Here is a 22,583-nt window from a genome sequence, read left to right as displayed (position 1 = left end):
AAAACTGAGGTTTTAAAGCATTTTAAGTTTGAATACCTACGCAAAGGTTTCATATTTTATTTCTAATAATTGATATTTCCTGTTTTATGATCCGACTCAAGAAATTGCGAAAAAATTTAGTATCATGCAATATTTGTTACGTTTTCCAAATTGTGTCCCCCACCTAAGCAAGGGCTCACCCCTCCCTAATTATCGCAAAGACCTCCCACTCAAAATAAACAACAGCCCCCCCCCCCCCCCAAAAAAAAAGAAAAATGCCCTCAAACAACCCCACCTAAAAATTTCAATGGCGTGGCTCAATCTGCGCTATGCCCCCCAGGGGGGGGGCACCCTGGCTAAAGTTCACCTTTTATTACTGTGCCTTATACAAATAGCCAATCAATAAAAGGAACAAAAAGAATTATGCAAAAAATATTTTTGTATTTTAGTTCAGTATGCATAGTATTGTACACTAGTGAGAAAATAAAAAGGTTCGTAAACTCAAAGCGGAGATTAAAAGATGGCTATACGATTATACTAACACACATAACGATTTACACAAAATTCGTGCGTAGTTCAACAACTCTTTGGCTCAATACCTTTCAGAAAAACTAGCTTCCATAAATGTATCACAAAAATTGCCTCTGCCTCTATATTGTTGTATCGCACCCCCCCCCTTCCCCACCACCATTTTTTAGACTGGCAACATTCAAATTCTTTCTCTTTGGGCCAATACCTTTCAGAAAAACTAACTCCCCACAATTGCATCACAAAAATTGCCTCCACTCCTCCATGCATAATTGTATCACAAAAATCCCCCGACGACCTCCTGCACCATTTTTAAGACTGGTAACATCCAAATTCTTTCTCCTTGGTCCAATACCTTTCGGAAAAACTAACTCCCATAATTGTATAACAAAAATCGCCCCTACGCCTCTCTCCCATTATTGTATTACAAACATTTCCCCCACTCCCCCCTGGATCACTTTTGAAACTGGCAACTTCTGTAAAGATTAAATAAGATCAGAGGCCGATGCTAATTAGATTAGAGTTTTATTAAGGAGAAAAAGAAAGAACAACACATGGCATATCCAAACGTCTCGATAACACACCACAACAACTAAAGTGATGCCAAACTACCACACTGCAACTTAAGTGTTGCCATACTGGATTGACAAACCTTATAAATCATGGAGGTAGTGTGATTATTCTTAACACCCTCCCTTAATCACATATTAGTTTACATTTATCTCTTAAATAACATAATCTAGGTTTTGGTAGACACTTAGTAAACATGTCAGCTAACTGATTTTCAGTAGATACATAGTTAAGATTCACATTATACAATTTTATGATGTTCCTAACATATTTTAACTTAATATCCAAGTGCTTCAGTCTAGCACAGTTATTTTCATTTAATACAGCTTTAATTGCAGACTGATTATCTTCATAAACTGAAATATCAATGTTATCTATTTCTAAAATTTCTTTTGTTATATTGTAGAGAACAATTAGATCCTGAATAGCTCTTGCCAGAGCCAAAATCTCTGCCTCAGTAGAGGACAGAGCGATAGCTGTTTGCTTTTTGACAGACCAAATTACAGGACAATTATTAAAGAAAATTATATACCCAGAAATAGATTTTCTATCATGTGTGTCTGCCCCCCAATCTGCATCAGCATATACATCAATAACAATATTATCAACACAAGATTTACAAAATAATAACTTGAGTTCAGAAGTCCCTTTCAAATATCGAAGAATTCTTTTTAGACCAGCCCAAGCACTATTAGTGGGTTGTTCTTGAATTTGGCTTAAACAGTTTACAGAATATAAAATGTCAGGGCGAGTTGTTATTGCCAAATAAAGTAAAGCACCAACAAGTTCACGATAGGGACCATGAAATTTTTCACCATTCACAAAATTTGCTGATGTTGACTTAGGCACTAAAGGAGTATCAGATGGCTTACAGTCTACCATCCTGAATTTATTTATGATTTTCTCAACATAGGCCTTTTGGCTCAAAGAAAGCCTTCCATCAGAATATTCTAAACTTATTCCAAGAAAATCATTTGCAATTTCAGCCTTGGACATCTCAAACTCATTTCTAAGTAGTTGAATCACCACTCTTACCTCAGAATCATCAGAACCGGCAATGAGTAAATCATCCACATACAGCACAATAAAGATTTCTTTCTCTTTAGATTTTCTCAGAAATATACAAGCCTCACAATTTAACTGTTGGAAGTTTAAATTGATGATAAAGTTGGTAAATCGTTGAAACCATTGCCTGGGTGCTTGTTTTAGTCCATAAAGACTTTTAAGAAGCATGCACACACGACCACTATCATCATCATAACCCATTGGTTGCTGCATGTAGATTTTCTCTTGAAGCTCACCATTTAGGAAAGCAGTTTTCACATCTAGTGCATAGATTGCAAAATTCTTTTGTATAATAATTGCTAGCACAAGTCGAAGTGATGAGATACTTATCACAGGAGCATAGGTCTCAAAATAATCAATGCCCAGCTTCTGTTCAAAGCCACGAGCAACCAGCCTAGCTTTGTACACATTATTTCGTTTGATGCGCAGCACCCACTTGCATGATATAAGCTTTTCATCCTTTGGCAACTCAACCAGCTTCCACACTTCATTTTTATTGAGAGACTCCATTTCTTCATTCATGGCTTTCCGCCACAGAACTTGTTCTTCTTTTGACAATTTTTCTATATCCTCAAATGATACAGAGTCGAGGGTTGTCATGTTAGCTTCATACACAAAATAGTCATCAAATTTGGCAGGTAATTTAACAGTTCTTTTTGGTCTAGCACTTTCTTCATTTTTAGATTCCACATCACTTTGATCAGAGTTTCTTTCACTGGTAAAATCTTCAATTTCTATAGAGAAGCTATCTTGAATTGGGATACATTTCTTCTTTTCTTCATTAAAATGCACATTTCGAGATACCACATCACGATTTGTGACTGGGTCTAATAGACGATAACCCATAGTAGAGTATCCTACAAAGATCATCTTTTTGGATTTTGGATCAAGCTTCTTCCTTAAGTTGTCAGGTGTTCTCATGTAAGTATCACAACCAAAAACTTTGATAATGTTCAAATCAGGTGGCTTACCATACTTCAACTCAAAAGGCAGATTCCCAACAGTCTGGTTTGGAATGCGATTCTTTAGATATGCAGCTGTCTGTACGGCATATCCCCAATAGGATTTAGGGAGTCTTGCCTCATATATGAGAGCTCGAGCCTTCTCTAAAAGATACCTGTTTGCTCTCTCTGCCACACCATTCAAAGGAGGCGAGTATGGTGAGGCAGGATCTATCATGATACCACTTCTCTTGCAGTAACGGGAAAGTTCACCACATACATATTCTTTGGCGTTATCACATCGGATTTTGTAGAGATCAGGATTTTGCTTTATGAACGATTTGAATACTTCAAAAATGTCACTTTTATGTTTTAGCAAGTGTACTTCACAGAATCTTGAGCAATCATCAATAATGGTAAGGAAATATTTTTCGCCCTTCAGAGTAGGTGGATCAATGGGACCACAAATATCAGTGTGAACCATTCTCATTGGCAAATGCTCTCTACTTCTGGGGCCCTTGCTCATTGGAGTATTGGAATGCTTTGCTGTGACACACTCCTCACAGAAACTTGACATTGACTCAGAAACTGGCAAGCCCATTTGTTTCAGAACTTTGTCGGATGGATGACCCAAACGTCTGTGCCATAATACTGCATTGTGATTAGCAGTATAAGTTGAAGCTTTAATAGGTTCAAACTGACTCACATACTGTCCTTTCTCATTAAGTCTAGCAAATTCAAAATTTTCCTTGTTCTTCTCAATAACAGCTACATCATTCTTAAAAATCACACTGTAGCCAGCCTTCTGAATATTTTTAACAGATATCAGTTGACCATTCAACTCAGGCACATACAGAACATCTGTGAGAATGATTTTTCTACCAAGTAAAGTTCCAGCTATAGTACCGATACCATTCACCTTCAAAACTTCCTTTTTGGAGGCACATGCAACAGTTCCAGAAAAAGGTTTAATTTCTTCAAACCACTCACCATTATTACACATGTGTGTGGATGCTCCAGAATCCAGAATAAAATTCTCCGCAGACTCACCAACCATGAATGTTACTGCTGCTGATTCTTTAAAGTCTGATTTCGGTTTAGATCTGCAATCTTTCTTAAGATGCCCTGGGCGTCCACAACCAAAACAGACTAATTTTCGTTTGCAGAACTTGGCAATATGACCTTTGTTTTTGCATTTGAAGCAGATAACATCACGCTTATCAGCACTAAAAGCAGTATTGTCACTTGAGACAGGGGCACGAACATTGTCAGAATTTTTCTCGCATTTCAATTCTTCAGCATTCAAAAGTCTTTGCATAACAAAGTCCAACGTCAGAGTTTCGTTTGGTTGATTCTCTATAGTTGATTTAATGATATCGTATTCCGCAGGTAGTGACATCAATATATAAATGACTACATCCATATCTGTTACTTCTGCACCTGATAACCGCAATTCATTTACAACGGCTAACAGTTCATTAATATGCTGCTGCATACTCCAATCACGGCGTTTCTTCATGGTCGCAAGCTTCTTTCGAACTAAGATTTGACTTACAGCACTTATCTTCAAATATTTCTGCTTTAAGCTAGTCCATATTTGACAAGCAGATGATTCTGTCGCCATAGTTGCCAATATAGAATCATCCAGAAGAGTCAGCAGTAGAGCGTAAGCCTTTCTTGCATCTTTGATCTCAGCATTTTCTTTTTCACTAGCTTCACTTTCTAAATATTTATCAATTTCTTTTGCTGCAAAAATTGCTTCTACACGACGCTTAAATAAAGCAAAGTTCTTACCGCTAAACGGCTCAATACTGTACTTGGTGTTATCATCACGTGCTGCCATTTCAATATTTATTCTCAGAACAAATTACAATCACTATAAATACTTAAATTCAACGTGTTCAATATCAGAACCACGCTCTGCTGTAAAGATTAAATAAGATCAGAGGCCGATGCTAATTAGATTAGAGTTTTATTAAGGAGAAAAAGAAAGAACAGCACATGGCATATCCAAACGTCTCGATAACACACCACAACAACTAAAGTGATGCCAAACTACCACACTGCAACTTAAGTGTTGCCATACTGGATTGACAAACCTTATAAATCATGGAGGTAGTGTGATTATTCTTAACAGTTCTTTCTCTTTGGGCCAATACCATCTAAAAAAAAGAATTCTCATAATTGTATCACAAAATTGCCTCCACTCCTCCCTGCATATTTGTATCCCAAAAATCCCCCCCTCCTCGCCGCATTTTTGATACTAACAATCCCCCAAATTCTTCCTCTTTGGGCCAATAACCTTTCAGGAAAACTAACTCGCATAATTGTATCAGAAAAAAAGGCTGTATTCAGCTTTATTAAAAAAAAAAAACCCTAAAAAAAAACGGGCACGGTTGAAGTTAACACCTTTCCCTACGCCTCATCAAAGATCGTCGCAATTAGCATTTCAATTATTGTTCGGGAGACTGCCTCCGTAGCCCAAAAACAGCGTTTTATTAGGACTTCAGCTTGGATAGGGGAGAACCTCATCACCAGATTCCACGAAGATGACGTCATGCGTACACTCCGTTGCCGATGAACTTAAAAGACACTTCTGCGTGCGTGCGCGTAAAGATTGCAAAAAAAAAAAAAAGGAGAGAGAAAAAAAAAGTCACATGTGATTAAGAAATAGGGAAAAGATCGAAAATACACGAAATTTTCAAACAGATATAAAGAGACTAATTTTTAAAAATAGCGATAGCATAAAGAGCTTCTCCGTAGCTTACAGCGCTGTGCTAGAATTATGCATGTTATTTAAAATAAGAGTGAAATAAAACAGCGTAAATAAATAAGTCAAAAATGGTTATAGAAGGGGGAAGGGGGGCTGAAACTTACATTTTCAGGAGAGGGAGGGGATTCTAATTTCATCGAATGAAATTTCTTGAACGATGCATGCACTCATACCATACTTACATTATATTTAATTAGAAGAAAATTATCCAAAAAAAAAGGGGAAAAAATAATGATGTTACGATTCAGATTCGATGAATAAGGACCTTTTATGGAGGTCTTGGTGATCTCCCATCACTGATTCATGCCCTTCATTCACGACATGAATGATATTACGATATAAATGCGAATGGTTGCAAATATTTCATTTGATAAATATTTTCCTGAAAACGATTGTGGGGAAAGAAACAGTGCGAAATTATAAAACAATAAATTAAAAAAGCCGCGCGATGTACCATTTTAATGAGAAATATAAAATTCACACTTATTAAGTTAATTTTACTTTTGTTATACATATGAATTCATCAACAGTATTATTTTTCGATCGATCTGTAGTTTTGAAATTAAAAAAGTGGAGGGGCAAGGAGTTTTGGGAAGTGAGATTGAGTTGTCCCGCTGTGCGAACCGCTTGTAGCTCCTCCTAAATTAAACCGCGGTTACGCCATTGGTCAATGCCTACGGAAAAGCAACTGAATACAGACTGCTGAAATACAGCACGCGTTTTTGCCGCATGCAATTGAAGGAGGGATTAAAAAATCGCTAAAATAATTCAATGTTTCAAATGAAATGAATTAACTTTGTGTTACGATTTTGTTTAACTTGACAAAGAAAATGATAAATCAAAAGTACGTGTTCAAAGATTGCTGCGCACTAAGTACAGTATATCTTGTAAATGAAACTCATCCTTTAAAAATTAAATTTAACTCTGAATTCTCGATAAATACCTTTAATTTTGTTCACTAATTTGGAGTATGGAAAATTGTCCAAAAGCAGATGTTGAAAGATTGTTGCAGCAAGTATGCTCAACAAACGAAGGAAGCAAAAAACAGCTTTCATTCTCGATTATAATGAAAAGAAAAAAAAAGAAAGAAATTACTCAAACTACTTACCCGCCCCTCCCCCTCCCTCCTTCCATCGACGTTCAATGGGGAGCGAAAGCGCTGACGTCATGATTTTGAATCTTCCTTTCGTACATCGTTTCCTCCTTTCTCCCCTTCGGATATCGTAAATATAAACTGTTTGTACACCAGTAAAAGGGCAGGGCGCATCATTAAAATTCTACTGCAGGGGCAGGGCGCGTTTCTTCGGGTCTAAAGAGGGCAGGGCGCATAAGTTCTTTAAAAAAAAAGGGGCAGGGCGCCGCGCCCTTTGAAAAATGCATAACGGGAACGCTACTGATGAAATGCAAAAGTTGAGCATTCATGGAAATAGGTGTGAATTTTTATTTATTGTCTATCGTTTGTTAAGAAGATGAATAGTTTTCAATGAATTGCTGCTGATCTAGCAAAAAATATCTTAAATAAGAATCGAATGTAATTTCACTATACATAGTCTCAGAAATGATTTTTGCTATTCTGAACTAATTTTTCTATAGTAATTTTTACAAATTCTTTAGTTAATGGATTATGTGTCTGAATTTTTAAAGCGTTTCAGCAATGTTTCAAAAACTACATAAAGTTGCTGCATATATAAACTTTTTGCTTTTTGTTTCAATATTTGCTATTTTACTCTGTTAACTTTGTAGGTGGAAGCCATGTTTTTCTAGAATTTCTGATAGGTGTTAGGAACGAAGTACCACAGGAGCCATAAAGAGTCAGTGTTTTCTCAAAGGGATTTTACCCCCCTTGCTAATCCACAGAGGGCGTTGAGCTCCTTCTGCTTCATTAGTGACGAATGACATTGAACGACAGTGCACCTGGGCATCAATGCTAGTACAAAAGAATATCTTTGGAATTCAGTTTCCAGCTTAGTTGCAACTTACCAGGTGCTCTTTCAACTACATTTCAAATAAGGGGAAATACTAAGCCTATTTGAAAGTATAAGGATGTTTTGATTTTCTTCTAAATTAGAATGTGGATCTCCTAAATAATAAGATAAGAAAACAAATATTTTGATGCAATATTTTAATGATCTAATTGTCTGTATACGTATGTGTTGAGAGCAACTATTAATTGTGTATTAGGTCTTGTTTTTACGATATAACTGTGGCGGTTTTTCTTTAATAAGTTTAATTAGACGTAGAGTATGGCTTAAATTGTTAAAAAAAAATAATAATAACTTCTCTGAGAAACCTTTAACAGTTGACAAAAGGCCAATCTGTAAAAGTTATGTTTGAAAAACAATATAAAAGTTTTTTGTTGCACTCGGAAATCTTCCTAGTGTTTGACTTTCAGTGATTTTTCTCCTCATAGTCTCCTTAAAAATTCCAGAGATTTCTTAAATAAACATCATACTTGTCCTGATATTGGTTCTCTTATAACTTTATTCCTTATACTTCGCTAGTATCTGCTAAATGATCAGAAAAACAGTCTAAATCGATGTGTGAGTAGTTATTCACATTATATCTAAAACGTCTCCAATTATCAAGAATGCTTTGATGCACATTTTAGTTTCCAGGCCTTCAAAACCCTATTTATGGCATACCTTTTTTAACTTCATTTTTAAAAATTATATAGCTACTAAAATGTGAGCAAAATGAGCTTACATGGAAATATTAATACTGTCAATCACAGCCATTACAACTATTGCATATGGACACTTGGGGAAAATGTGAAATAGAGGGTAGAAACGGAGAAAATTATTTTCTTTCTATTATTGATGACCATTCTAAAAGGTTTTCATTATATCCTATTAAGTCAAGAAGTCAGGTTCCGGGAATTGTGAAACAACATATTCTGAGAGCCGAAAGATTTGTCAGCAAAAAGGTTGTCAGAATATCAGATCTGATAACGGGAAGGAATTTGTAAATCAGGAACTAGAAGGGTTTTGTCAGGATATGGGTATTCAACATGAACTCACAAATGTGTACACACCAGAGCAAAATGGATTAATTGAGAATTTTAACCGTACAGTAGCAAATAGTACACACGTTTTGTTAAAAGAAAGTAGCTTGCCAAACAATTTTTGGCCCGACGCGATTTTGTATTTTGTCTACACATGGAATAGGATTTGTCACTCAAATCAAGAAAAAAACTCCATTTGAACTCTAGGGGGGAAGAAAATCATCAGTAAGACATTTAAAACCATTCGGAGCGACCTCTTTCACTGGTAATGTGCAGAAATTAAGAAAGGAACTAGACCGAAAAGCCGAAAAAGGCGTTATAATCGGATACGCGTTCAGTCATAAAGGATTCAGTGTTTATCTTCCAGACAAAGATTAAGTCATTGAAACAATCAATGTATCTTTCAAAGAGAATTCCTTTTTCAAGGACAAATTTAGCTCCAAGCAAGAATCGCGCGAAAAAGAAAATATCCTTTTCTGGCCACTTTCGTCTCAGGCAAGAGATATGAATTCTTCAGAATAAAGAGAAGATTCGAATCGCTACAGAGCATCAAATGTTGAAAATAGCTCTGGGGGGGGGGAGTACAGAGAGTGAGGGGGATGATTCTATTTGCAAACCAATGCGAGAAACCAGTTGGGTTCAGAAATTTGTCCCTAGACCTGATGGTTAAAGAAACTACGTATATTATTTTGAGAAAGGGAAAAACAAAAGATTAAGATTGTTGAATGATGTTCAAAAACATTTTCTTCACCAAAACATAGTGTATGATCCGAAATTATTTAATTTTTAAGGCAATGAGGATTTTCAGGGTGAAGTTTGAAATCAATCTAAAATTTTAACTCATGTTTCTTGACTAGACACAGAAATTCAAGTTCCTAGAACATATAAAGAGTTATTAAAATCTAATAAAAGGGGGGAATGGCAAAAATCAATGGAAATTGAAATAGGCACTATGCGTAGAAGAAATGTGTGAAATTTAGTCAAATTACCGGAAAAAGTTAATCCTATTGGATGTAGATGGGTTTATACTTTAAAGAAAGGGGAAAATGGGGAAATTTATAAAAGTAGACTAGTCGCTCAGGGAATGAATCAAGTGAGGGAACAAGATTTTAATCTAACCATCTGCCCAGTAGTCCGCTTTAGCACCATTCGCTTTTTCTTTTCTTTATTAGTATCAAGTTAAAATTGGCTACATATCCAATGTGACGTTAAAAGTACATACCTATATGCTCTTATTGATGAAGTAATTTACATGATACAACCCCCAAGTTTTATTGAAAAGGGAAAAGAAAATTATGTGTGTAAATTGAATGAAGCTATATACGACCTTCAACAAAGCGGTCTTCTGTGGTTTTATTAAATTGAAAATATATTGCTTAAAACTGGTTTTCATAAATGTTTATGATGTAATTGTGTTTATTATACTGAGATAATGTGATTTTACTCTTACATGTTGATGACATTGTGTTATTCAGTAAAAAGGACAGTAATATTAAAGCTGCTTTGAATTTACTTCAAAAACATGTTGAAATTAAAATTTTAGGTAGAACTAAAACGCTACTAGGTGTAGAATTTGAAAATGGGGGAAATGGCTTAAATTTACATCAAACTGAATACATTCGTGTAGTTTATGAAAGATTTAGTGAATTTAAAATTCCTATTTCTTCTTTACATATTAGTAAAGGATGTGTTTATTCAAAGTCAAATTGTCCTACTACTCAAGCTGAGATTGACGAAATCTCAGAATATCCATGTAAGAGTTTATTAGGGTGTATATCATTTATTTCTAGTAGAACGTGTCGTGATATATTGTATGCTGTCAACATTTTCAGCCAATTTCAAAGCAACCCAGGAATTGTACATTGAGATGGATTATTGAAATTACTAGGATATGTTTTAAATACTAAAGATTTAAAATTAAACTTAAAATGTGAAAATGTTCAACTTATAACTTTTTCGGATGCAGATTTTGCTACAAATAAGGACAATAGAACTTCATTACGCGATAAACTTGTTTTACTTGATAAAGCTCCAATAGAACGGCGCATGTTCAAAGAATAAAGCGTTAACCTTTCTACAATGGAAGCTGAGTTTATTGCCATGACTGAATGTGCAAAAGAGCTCATGTGGTTTTATCGCATAATTGATGAATGCATCAAAATTAAAATTGTTAAAAGTTGTAAAATTAAATCTATTTTGTATGTGGATAATCAGGCTACGTTAGATTTTATTAAATAACCTATCGAAAATCATTGTAGTAAACACATTGATGTCAAATTTTTTTTCATTCGGGATTTAGTTCATAAAAATATTTTTAACGTGAAATATATCAAAAGCAAAGATAATATGTCAGACATATTCACAAAACCTCTCACCCGATTAGAAATTTGAAAGTTTCTTTTGTACAAATATAATTTAGAAACATATTTAGAAATTTTGGAATTTGAATAGTGTACTTTAAATTTTACTTCTTTGCATCATGTTTTATTAAATGTTTTTGAAAGTTCTAACACTTTAATTGTCCACCTGAATATTTCCGTAACTTTTTCTCCCTATCAACCGGGCTGCGAACAGCTTTTTGTTACGTCTCGTTAAAAGTGAAAATGTAATTGTCAGAGTCTTCCCGGGAGTTAGGAGAGAGGGAGTTTATTGTTGCATGAAGGTCTGTCGCTGGTCTATTTGTTTTCCATTTTGTGAGACCTTTTTTGAATATTGGAAACACCACTAGTTCCCGTTAGAATTTGTAATTGTTTTTCTTCATCAAATAGATAATAGTGTAAGAAAAAAAGGTAATTAATTAAATTTTTTTTGCATTAGTAAAATGAAATTTTTAGTCAATTAAAATATCATCAGACAGTCTTTAAGTACAGAATGGGGCATTTATCTAGTGAAGATTTTTTTAGTGATCTTTTTGTAAATGAAATAATTAAGTGAGAAATGGATAGTTAGAAAAAGAGCTTATTTACATTTTGTCATAAATATTTCTCAACATATGCTTATACTATTTTCAAGACTGTGATATATTTTATATGCTGATTCGAACAGTTACTGTGAGCTTTTGTTTTACATTTCAGATTAATCTATTGTCACTGTTATAAATAAAACCGGGAAAATGACTGAAAAATTATGACTTAATGGACTTAGATCAAGAATTTTTCTTGAACTTTTGGTGAAAATACGTGGAAACGTACTGAGCGTTACGTCGTGAGGGTATGAAAAGAAATGGACTCTTCAAGAAGATTTTTTTCTGAATTTTTTTTAGCAAAGTGTATTGTATGTTGTGTTTTTTTTTCTCAAGATTTGAGATTCTAGGTCTATATTGGAAGTTCGTAATATAGAGTTAGGGTTTGTGTTTTAAAAAATTTTCATTGTTTTTCTCATATAGTTATTAATATGTAGAAATTGTGTTAAATGTCCAAAGGAAGTTAAAATTTTTTTGAGCATGTTTTCTTGTGAGATGATGAGAGGGGTGGGGGCCTTGTTAGGCATAAATGCCTGTTAGCGACAACAGTAAATAAATCTTATCTCATCACCTCACAACAACAATAGTAAAAGAGTATGTTTTTCATTACTTACATTACCAATCATTCTGCATGACTGGGGTAAAAACGCTTAACAAAACTCATTTCGCGTTGGTCTAATCGATCAAATGTTTGGTTTCACTTTCATCTACCTTTGCGGAACTCTGTAGTGGTTGACGTCACATCAAAGGTCCTAGAAGGAATCTGATGGCACGTGTGCTCAACGATAGAACACGTAACGAGTGTCCATTCACGTGACTCGGATATGCTAATGACCCTGGGGATATTTAAACCGCTCACGGTTTATGTTCTTTCTTTTTGATTGTCTCTCATCATCATAGGCCGTTGTTTCATCAGCATACGAACTTGCTTGTTCGTGCCACTCTCCCCTCTTCAATATCATGAGCTTATGTTAGTTTATTTCCTAATGGGTTTAAAGTTTTACATCAAAGCCTTAGTCGATAGTCATGCAGTTTAGATTTCATCATTTCTGTATTAGTCATCTCATACATTAATAGCACATAGCATGTGGTGTGCCATAGTTTGTGGCTAAATGTGAGATGGAATTAATTATTACGTTTTTAGTATATTTTATCATTTACAGACTGTTTTAGCTATACACCTTTTTGTTTAATAAACATCGTTCAAGTGTGAAATAGTATATTAGTCTTTTTCCAGAACTCACTATGCAAATATTAAAGGAAATATTGAGGAGATATTATTAGATTAGAAATTTTCCTCAACATTTTTTCACAAGTTGTGGGATATATCTTAGCTTTGGATTATAAAAGTTATAAATTGATATCTTTCACGCATGCGCAGTGAAAAATTAATTGCTTTAAACGCTCATATTTCATTGAATTTTCAATATTTTAACTTCAAATTTTATTATTATGTTTCTCTAATATGCTGTTAAATATTCTAGAAGTTTAGTAATGTTTGACAAAAAACTCTGCAGGATATAAGCCGAAAACCTTACCAAAAAAAATTGCATTTTTGAAAGAAATGCTTATATCTCTGTGGGTATAAGAGATACTTTCACGAAAATATAAAAATGAATTCCTAATAGTATTTTAACTTATGTCTGAAATTTATAGCTTATTCCCAGCTATTTACAATGAAAAATTATCAAAAACCTTTTTTTGTCTTCTCAATTTGTTGCTCGTCCCCTAAATGAATAGTAGACTTAATTTTTGCTGGAAAATAGCAGCTGGAGTATACCTTTTATGTGAAAAAAAAACAGAGCAATAGGTCTTTTATTTCTCGAGAAATCCGTAAAAATGAATTTTTGAAAGTGTCCCAATACTTTTGATCATATAGTGTATGTGTGCCCTGGATGCTGCGATACAAATGGTAAAACAACGGGTCACAGAATTTCGTCTACGTACCAGTGGACTGTAATAGTGCCACTAATCACAAGTAAAGGTGTCCAGCTATGAAAAGAAATAGCACCCCAGACTTTAATTCCTTGCTGTCGGGGAGTGTGGTGAGCAATACAAAGGTGTGGATCCTATCGCTGTCCTGGGCGCCTCCAGAAACGCATTCTTTGGTCATCGGGACTCAGTTCAAAGTGGGACTCATCACTGAAAACATTCCTGCTCCAGTCGGTCGAGTTCCGTGTTGAACTAACGCAGCACCACTGCAAATGAGCTTGTTGATGAGCAGGGGTTAAAGGATGTCGATGTAAAGGGTGCGTGAGCTTAGTCCCTATTCTCTCAGGTGCCTATCAATTGTCCTTGTGCTCACTACCGTCCTGGTAACATGACAGATTGTTGATAGAGACGATTCTGGGGCAGTAAGAGCTGCTCTGACCATGGCTCTGTCTTCACGGTCAGTCATAGGTCAAGGGTGACCACTGCCTTCTTGATGCTGTGTTCGACCATGGTTTACCCATTCATGCAGACATTGTTGAATAGCGGCATCATTCCGACCCAAATGCTGAGTGATTCTTCGATTTAACTACCCAGCTTCCGATAGACCAATCACACGACCTCTTTCAAATGCTGACGTCTGCTGATAATGGGGACGAACACGTATATGAGGCATGACTATAGTCAAACTGAGTAAACCGAATGAAGCTCTCATCAATGATACAATGCGAAATTAAAATTTCCACTATTATACACACCCTCTAGATGCTCTGTAAAGATGCTCTGCAGTGCAACCTATGCTTTCATTGGTCTCCAAAATCATTTATATGTTATGTCGTAAGGTGCATCTTTTTTTATGTCCTAGAGTGTATATATACACAAGTGTGTAAGATATATTACACACTTTTATGTTATAACATTTTATTTCAAACTAACTCCAATTTGCTTACCTCAGAAGAAAGGTGAAAGATTTCCACATTTTTACTTCTTCTTGCATAAATTTGATTTTGTAATTGGTCGAGCAAATCTGCAACATGGCTTTCAGCAAAATGATAACCTGAGGAAAATGTATGAAATGTAGTTGAAAAGTAAAATCTTTTTTTAAATACATAAAAAATTCAACTTTCTACACAAAAAAAAGAGAAACACACACACATTATGCTGAAATTATAAGAATCATAACCTATTACTCTTTTTTAGTGCAAAGTTATGGAAATACTTATTCAGTAAAGATTGTTACAGTGGAAAGTATGGTGTGCGATTTTCCACGACATTCTTCAATGGGTTCAAAAAGGAAAGAAGAATAAACAAATATCAGTTAAATTACATTTAGGCTATCAAAGTAAGAGGAAGGACATATGTTAATAGTTCTGCTTTCACTGGACCTAAACGGAGTTAACAATGGTTTCATATCCAACCTTTTGAGCAATAAACTGCACAAAACTAATTAGTATAGATACTTAAATTTTATTCCTAATTTTCATGAAAGATATATTTTCACTGTAAGTTGGAGGAACACTATGTCAATTGAAAACCAAAGGCATATAGTTTAAAGGCACCATTTAATCTCAATTAATTGTTTTTGAAAGATTAAGAATGTATTTAGAGCACGGTGAACTTCTTTAATTAAGCATAAAAAAGAAGATTCAGTAATGTTGACTCTTACTAGAACAGTGAAGCCACTTACAGGTGATAAAAACATTTTGGAGTGTGCACCAGAAATATGCAGTATTAATGTTTCATGAGAAAAAAGAACAATATCAAAAGGCATAATAAGAATATTCCTTGGGGCACCAAACATAAGATTCTAGGATTATGGGTAGATTGAAATCAAAAATGCAAAGAACATGTAGAGGTTGTTGAAAGAAAAGTCTTGGAAATTTTTTTATACTTGGTCAAGGTATAAGAACAAATAATGAACATTGGATCTGTTCAGTAACAGGAGTCAGTTTTTCAAATAGATTATGCAAACTTTTGACTCAGGGCTCCAACAGATTTTTAGTTTATCCCAAGGGATAAAAATCAGTGACCCAACAGCCCATGGGGCCAAGGCCTACTGTGCTCATCTCAGTTTTTGGGACTAAGTGCTCTGGAGTGCAAAAGCAGATGTTTTAATTAGGTTATCAGCCTAATGCTGAACACCCAGTGTTCAGTTTCAAGCACGCTTGATTCTCATTGAGTCTACCCACCGAAAGGATGATGGCTGAATCAAAAGTGCCCAACCGGAAAATCAAACCCAGGTATGCGGCAAGAAAGCACAAAGCGCTACTTTGTGGGCAGGCCAGTGGCTTCCACCTAGGAAGAAAAAAGACCTAAATTCTTTTTTTTAGTTTTGGATACACTGATTAATCCGCAGTGTTTACTAATTAACCACTCTTTGCCGATTATTTATAATCTGCCAATTTTTATGGATCATTTGGTTTAAATATCATTTTTAAATTAAAATAATTTTTGCTTAGAACAAGAAACTATGCTGAAGGAATTGATTACTCGTAATCAATAGTTTTGAACAGTTTCTAATATGCACCTATTTGATTCAAAATTTACAAATTATCAAATTCGGAGTTCAACAATACATTTTTTTTTTGTAGAAAAAAATGTACATGATTGAAATAGTTTGCATGGAAGTTCAAAATTAATATGAAATTGTAAAGGAAAATGGGAAAAAAATGACCAGATTTTGAAGAAAAAAAAGATTTTTAGGGACTTGAAACTAAAAAAGGTACTTTCAGGGAGAAAAAAATTGGTTGGGATCACTGAAGAGTTAAATCAAAATAGGTTTTCAAGCCTAAAAAATGTAGTTATAAAAGTTAGTACAAAACTTTGTATTCTTAAACCTGATAAAGTAATTAGAAATATTTTCAACTTTGTTAGTTGTGAAGACCTAAATATGATTTCAAATTTGTTCAAGTTTTCTCCAACTTTGAGAAACTTGGAGTTAAGTGTCATCTAAAACAATATTATAAAAGTAGTTTATGTAGTAGAAAACTGGTTTTAAGAAGGGTCAAGACCAAGTGGATCAAGACCAAGAAGAAGATCAAAAAACAGATGGGGAGATCAAGTTAAAGAATATTTGAGGAGACTGAAAGTAATTAACTGGAAGCAAAAGGCAACAAGTTGAACGGAATGGCAAAAGGTCTTGAAGGAGGTTGAAGCTCTTTAAGGGCTGTAGCACCACTGATGATGATGATGAACTTTGTTAAGCAATTTCATAATCATATTCTATAAAGTTTTAATGACTTCATTTGATAGAAAAAATACAATTTCCACTGCATTATTGCTTAATGACATTGGATTTGCTAAAATGCACCACAGTTGGTATCGAGTTTATTTTTATTAATTTTGCTGCATCAGGCCATATTTTTTTTCCTTTTCCTCTTCTGTATGTTGCAATTTCATTTTGTCTTCACTGCTTGCTTTAGGATTTTAAAAACATTGTTAGTAGTTTTATGACTTTTGTCTCAGTTAATTTAGTTAACAAAACATTAATACAGTCAAACCTTGTTAGCAAGAAGTTGATGGGGAAGTAAAATTTTTCATGGTGAATTCCATGTTTAACATTTGCTGCGTTTTAAATAAAGATACGGAAAAAAAAAAGTTACATAGAAAATATGAAAACCAAAGTACATTTAAACAGAAATGTACCCACAAGTATTTATATTTATACTTAAGTCTATAAAGCTAGTATTGATCAAAAATTTTCAAAATTGAAGAATAAATTTCCTGTGTCACGTTCTATGAGTAGAAACTGATACCACATGGTAAGACACAGCTTAGTGGTGAAGTGAAGATGTACTCACCGAAAAGTAGATCTTTCACCACTCCAAAGTTGGTAAGAATTTCATTTAAAAGGATGTTTTTTTTTCTTTATTTTCACTTCTTGTCTTTCCTTTTATTGCATTTATTATTATTAATATTATTCACTTTAATTTTTTTCATCTTAAGCAGGATTTTGTCCAAATCACCTTCATCTTAAACAATTGATTTAGCAATAATTTTTAGTTTTATCTCACAGGAAATGGCATTTATTTCCCATTAAGCAAGTTTGCATTAAAGAGGCTTGACTGTAGAATTATTTTGTGTTTTTGTTTTGCGATTGTATTCGCACAAAGCTTATTCTAAATTAAATTCTAATAAACAACAATTTATGGCAGTCGCATCAAATTGAGAAAGTACTTTTCCATGCAAAAATTGCTCTATTCAAGAGCAGGAAACCACTTATTGAACATAATCTTTATGCAGAAGCTTAAAAATACATTTTTGGTTGAGAATAACATTTTGATTTTGTTTATTAACTTATTTATTTTTTGATGTAAATTAGTAAAGTATGTATTTTGTTATATCATATCTAGAGTTTCCAATCCTGTGCCAAATTCAGTCCCGTGGGATTTCGGGATTGTAAAGTGCCAATCTGGCGGGATCCCGGGATTTCGCAAGATTGACTTTATTCTTCAAAAAATTAAATTTTTATAACATAGAGAAAAAGTTTTTAGGATCGACTGCTTTTATTACTTAAATCAGTAGTCTTCTTGAATTCTGTATAGCAATTGTAAAGTACTACAAAGCCAGATCCTAATTAGCAAATATCATCTGGTAAGCAAAAGTGTGCCGCTCGTATGGGATGGTAAAGGATTTTTACTCAAAAGTAATGCGTTTGATGAAAACACGTGCTGTGGCTCCACTGCAATTGGTTTTACTAAAATTAAATAATTGTGGATTGCAAGAAAAAGATCTGCATCAACTTCATCAACTTCTGAAATAGATTTCTCTTTTTTTATGCTGGGTTTTTCCTCAAAACTGCAAATCTCGCTCAAAAACAATGTTGGATTTGTGTTTTGCTGTATCCAATTTAACTTACATTGATAATACCTTGTTGATTCAATAACGTTGTTCACTGAATCAGTGAATTTGATTCATTACAGCAAGGGGTGAATAGTGCTTGATTTCACTATTTCACCAAGTCGCAGTCTCAGTAAAAGCGTTTGGATAACTTTGCTAATTTTACCCCTCACTTTAAAGAGGGATTGAAAATCATGAGCAGCTTAACTTATAGCACTATCATGAGAGTCATCCTGTGTTTCATACAAGTTTCTGTCGCCCTTTTTAAAGTTGTGCTGAATACATAAATAATGTCATATTTTTCATTGCTTCCTTCTTTGGAGTGCACTTTTTGTAACTTTTAGTTTTTGAGTGCATTACTAAAGCTTACAGAAGTGCTTCAACATTGCATTCAGGCTACTCAGTGGGTTTTAGAATGTGTAACACACTTTCTCTATTTTTTTAAGCGTAACTTGCTGGATAAGTTTTAGGGGATGGTTTTTGAAAATGCTTATAAGTTTTACACATTTTCTCAGTTGCTGAACGTATGAAAATTAAAACCTCCGAATGAGAATACCAATTCATTCTCAAAAAAATATACTCTATTTTTCATTGTGTTCTGAAATGGTAAATCCATTGTTGGTCGTATGAGACAAAGTTCTACTTGTTCTTCTTGTAGCTATATGAGGAAGAAGATTCAAACTTCAGATGATGTTTGTGAAAATAATTGTTTTATGAGCAGCAAAAGCTGCAAAACACTTGAATGGAAAGAAATTTGCAAAAATGGGAATCCCACGGGATTGAGAGTGAAATCCCGCAGGATCAATGCAGCTAAATATCCTGAGGGATCCCGCGGGATTTGTAATTGGGATTTCAGGATTGGAAACTCTAATCATATCCGTTATCTTTTGCTTCTTTTAATTTTAATAAATTGTTAAAGAACCAAGGCAACAACGTTTTATAACATGAAAAACATTAAAGACAATTTTAGATTGAAACACATAGCTATTCCGTATTTTGTAACCAATAAATTAATATTTAATGTCATTAATCTTATGCTTTGATCTTTATTGCAGTTAAAGCTCTCAACCATATATGCATAAAACCAGTTTATTTTTTTGCTAAAATGCAGCTGCAAAATTGAAGCCAGATTAAAATATTACACCAACCATGACCCTTCAAAGACTTGGCAGTTCTTTGAAATCTTGAGAAATGTTCTTTCAATAAGTTCAAACTATCTTGATTTATTTTGTCTTGCAATGATGTATCTCCAAATCTAATACGAAATTCAAATCAATCATAACACAATCTTCAATTACAAGAAAAACAAAATATTTAGTTAGGCAGCCAGCAAGCTACTTTTAAAAACCAGCATTTAACAACAAGTAAAACTATAAACATATTTAAATTATATTAATGGAATGGAGGATATCATTCATGAGCATGCTTCAAAATTTGTGTTTACTATACTGAATTGCTTTTCATCACTAGTATAATGATTATTACAATTTTCATGCATCTGAAGAACAATGTAAATTAATTATATCTCAGTAACTTGAACAAAAGTACACATCTAATTAGTTTTCTAATAATACCATTTTCCTGCCTTTGAGTTTTAAAATAAAATTATGCTTTATTCCTTTCTAAAGTGAAATTAATAGATCAAAAGATCAAAAATATTACAGGATTACAGACCTCTATAGCTTGTGCTCTACACATTCATAAAGAAAAGTTAAGGATGAAAACAAGTGATGTAAAAATAAGAAAATTCATCTGAAGTATTCTTTAGATTAGTCATCTGCTATTTAAAATGAACATCAATAAACTTCTCCCACTGATAATTATGAAACATGATTTAAATAAACTAGACATACAAATTAGTTCATCAACAACATTTCCAAATTATTTGATTATTATAATAACTTAAAACACTTTGTTTTTGATTAATTTAGAGAAATTTTATCAACTATAAAAAGAAGTATTGTATAAAATAAACAGGTACATAAAAATTACAATTTAAGCAAAGTACTTTCATGGAGCACTGTCTACTAAACATGCTTCAACAATCTTTACATAACACTTGACTTTTACATACACAAAACCAGAATTGAAGTAAGCTTACTTTTCGGCTAATGTGGCTTTCTCATTAATCCCAATATTGAAAAAAACAGAGCTTACGGAGAAACGACAACCACTGTTATATTCTGCTGGTAACAAATTGATCACTGATTGAGGAGCAGGAATAAAAATTTTTAAAAATAATCTAAAATTAAAAATATAGCATTAATTTTGTTATATCATTAAACAAATCAAAAAACTACATGTAAAACAACTAGTAATATACAAGAAAGTTCATAAACACATAAATGACAATTGCATAGGAATAACTACTCTTGTGATGGATGAACTATTCTTATGACCAAAGCATATTAAATCCCTTTTCAAAATTGTTCACACCACTCAATTAATTATTACTTTATCCAAGCTAGTGTATTAACTAGACACCCTATAGTAAAAACAACTCTTGCATTTCAAAGTAAGTGAAATTTATATTTTTTGGAAGTCATGTCTAAGAACTCTATTTTGTTCTTCCCACTTAAACTTCCTATTGAAGCTTAAATCAAGGTATTTAGAAACACATCATACAGCACTTTCTCAAAAATCTTCAAAAATAAAGACAATAACTGCAGAACTTTACTTATATAGTGTCAAACTAATTTCAAATAAAAATGTAGCAAATTATAACAAGCCACGAGCACAGGAATTTAAGCTCCTGAATTCATAGCACAACTCAGTTTATACTTACTGTTAAAAAAAAAATGAAAAAAGCAATTATTGATCCTCTTTAAAAGGTTAATTGTCTATATCTACATGTGTCAACTTCAGACTCTTTCTTGAAGAAAATAATTATTCTACCAATTAGTGATTACATTGTGATAACTCTACACTAAAGAAATATTTAAAAATACCTAATACTTTAATTCAGTTCACATATCTGGACAATGATTACCTGAGCCTACTCTTTTAATACGTTAAATGTATTGTTGCTCTTTTTTTTGAATAAATGTTGTATGCCTGTTTAATGTGTTCCAACGATTAGTCCTAGTTGCATACCTCCAACTGCAAAATAAGATGCAGAATTAAGGTATGAAAAGTATGAACCAAAAAATAACAGTGAAAAAATACAAATCTTAATTTTTATATGATCCCCAAGTCCCCAAAAGATTGAGTCCCCCCCCCCACCCCCATTGAATTTAGTAAAATCACAAGTGAGGCAGTAAGAAGCAAAGGGATGTAAGTGCCAAAATTAAAAATTTGGAGGTAACCAGCACAAATGACAGGTGAACCTTTCCTCTTTTGGGGGGCAAGGGATTGTACTAGTAACCTGGGTAGGTTCTGTTATACAGCAGGATTTAAAAAACTTTTCAATGAAAACCCAAATGGGATGTAAACTTTAAACACATTTCATTCAAAACTCGAAAATGTTCACTTGTATCCCTTTGCTTCTCACTGCTTCAAGTGTGAAAATACAATTCAAACATAAAAAACTTGATATTGGTATGATCAATGTTCATAAGGTGAAATGCATCATTTTGCAACCACTTAACACTCGCATTTGATTGCACCTTTTGGGGGGAAATATAGACTAACAAGGGATTTTAAATGGTAGTTATGCCCATATAGTGTATTTCTTCACATTGTACAAGATTTTTAGTTAGTTTTTATTAATCGTAGAGCAACATTTGCATTCATTTTTAATAGCAATGAAGAAATAAATATTTTGTTAATTTTACTTTGACAACATGTCATACTTTCTGAAAGAGTGATATGTACCACTCTCATCTTCAGCATGGTACCTAATAATTTTGAACTTGGATACCTCCCCGGATTGTGGTTGCATATGTTTGATTTTTTTTGGGGGGGGGGGGGTTGGTATTATTTTTCGATGGAGATTTTTTCCCTAAATGAATTATAGGGGACTTGGGGACTATACAAAAAAATAGATTTCATATTTGT

The 22,583-nt window shown here is 33.6% G+C and overlaps 2 protein-coding genes across 2 annotated transcripts in view; one reads left to right on the top strand and one right to left on the bottom strand.

Annotated features, from left to right (window-relative positions):
* The window catches only part of LOC129218708 (mitochondrial import inner membrane translocase subunit tim16-like), a 78,485-nt gene extending 65,460 nt beyond the window's left edge, over positions 1-13,025 (top strand). The window contains exon 4 of the mRNA XM_054853031.1: positions 11,932-13,025. Coding sequence (XP_054709006.1) covers positions 11,932-11,955 — 24 coding nt within the window. The 3' untranslated portion in view covers positions 11,956-13,025. The remainder of the gene's footprint in view (positions 1-11,931) is intronic.
* The window catches only part of LOC129218707 (inositol polyphosphate-4-phosphatase type I A-like), a 161,656-nt gene that overhangs the window by 11,359 nt on the left and 127,714 nt on the right, over positions 1-22,583 (bottom strand). Inside the window, exons 20-22 of the mRNA XM_054853029.1 lie at positions 20,689-20,829; positions 19,736-19,842; positions 14,699-14,805 (exon numbers count right to left, since the gene is read on the bottom strand). Coding sequence (XP_054709004.1) covers positions 14,699-14,805; positions 19,736-19,842; positions 20,689-20,829 — 355 coding nt within the window. The remainder of the gene's footprint in view (positions 1-14,698; positions 14,806-19,735; positions 19,843-20,688; positions 20,830-22,583) is intronic.

The sequence above is a fragment of the Uloborus diversus genome, chromosome 3 (genome assembly GCF_026930045.1).
Source record: "Uloborus diversus isolate 005 chromosome 3, Udiv.v.3.1, whole genome shotgun sequence".
NCBI classification, from domain to species: Eukaryota; Metazoa; Arthropoda; class Arachnida; order Araneae; family Uloboridae; genus Uloborus; species Uloborus diversus.
The sequence above is the reverse complement of the archived record's forward strand: the minus strand, read 5'-3'. Positions and strand labels throughout refer to the sequence as shown.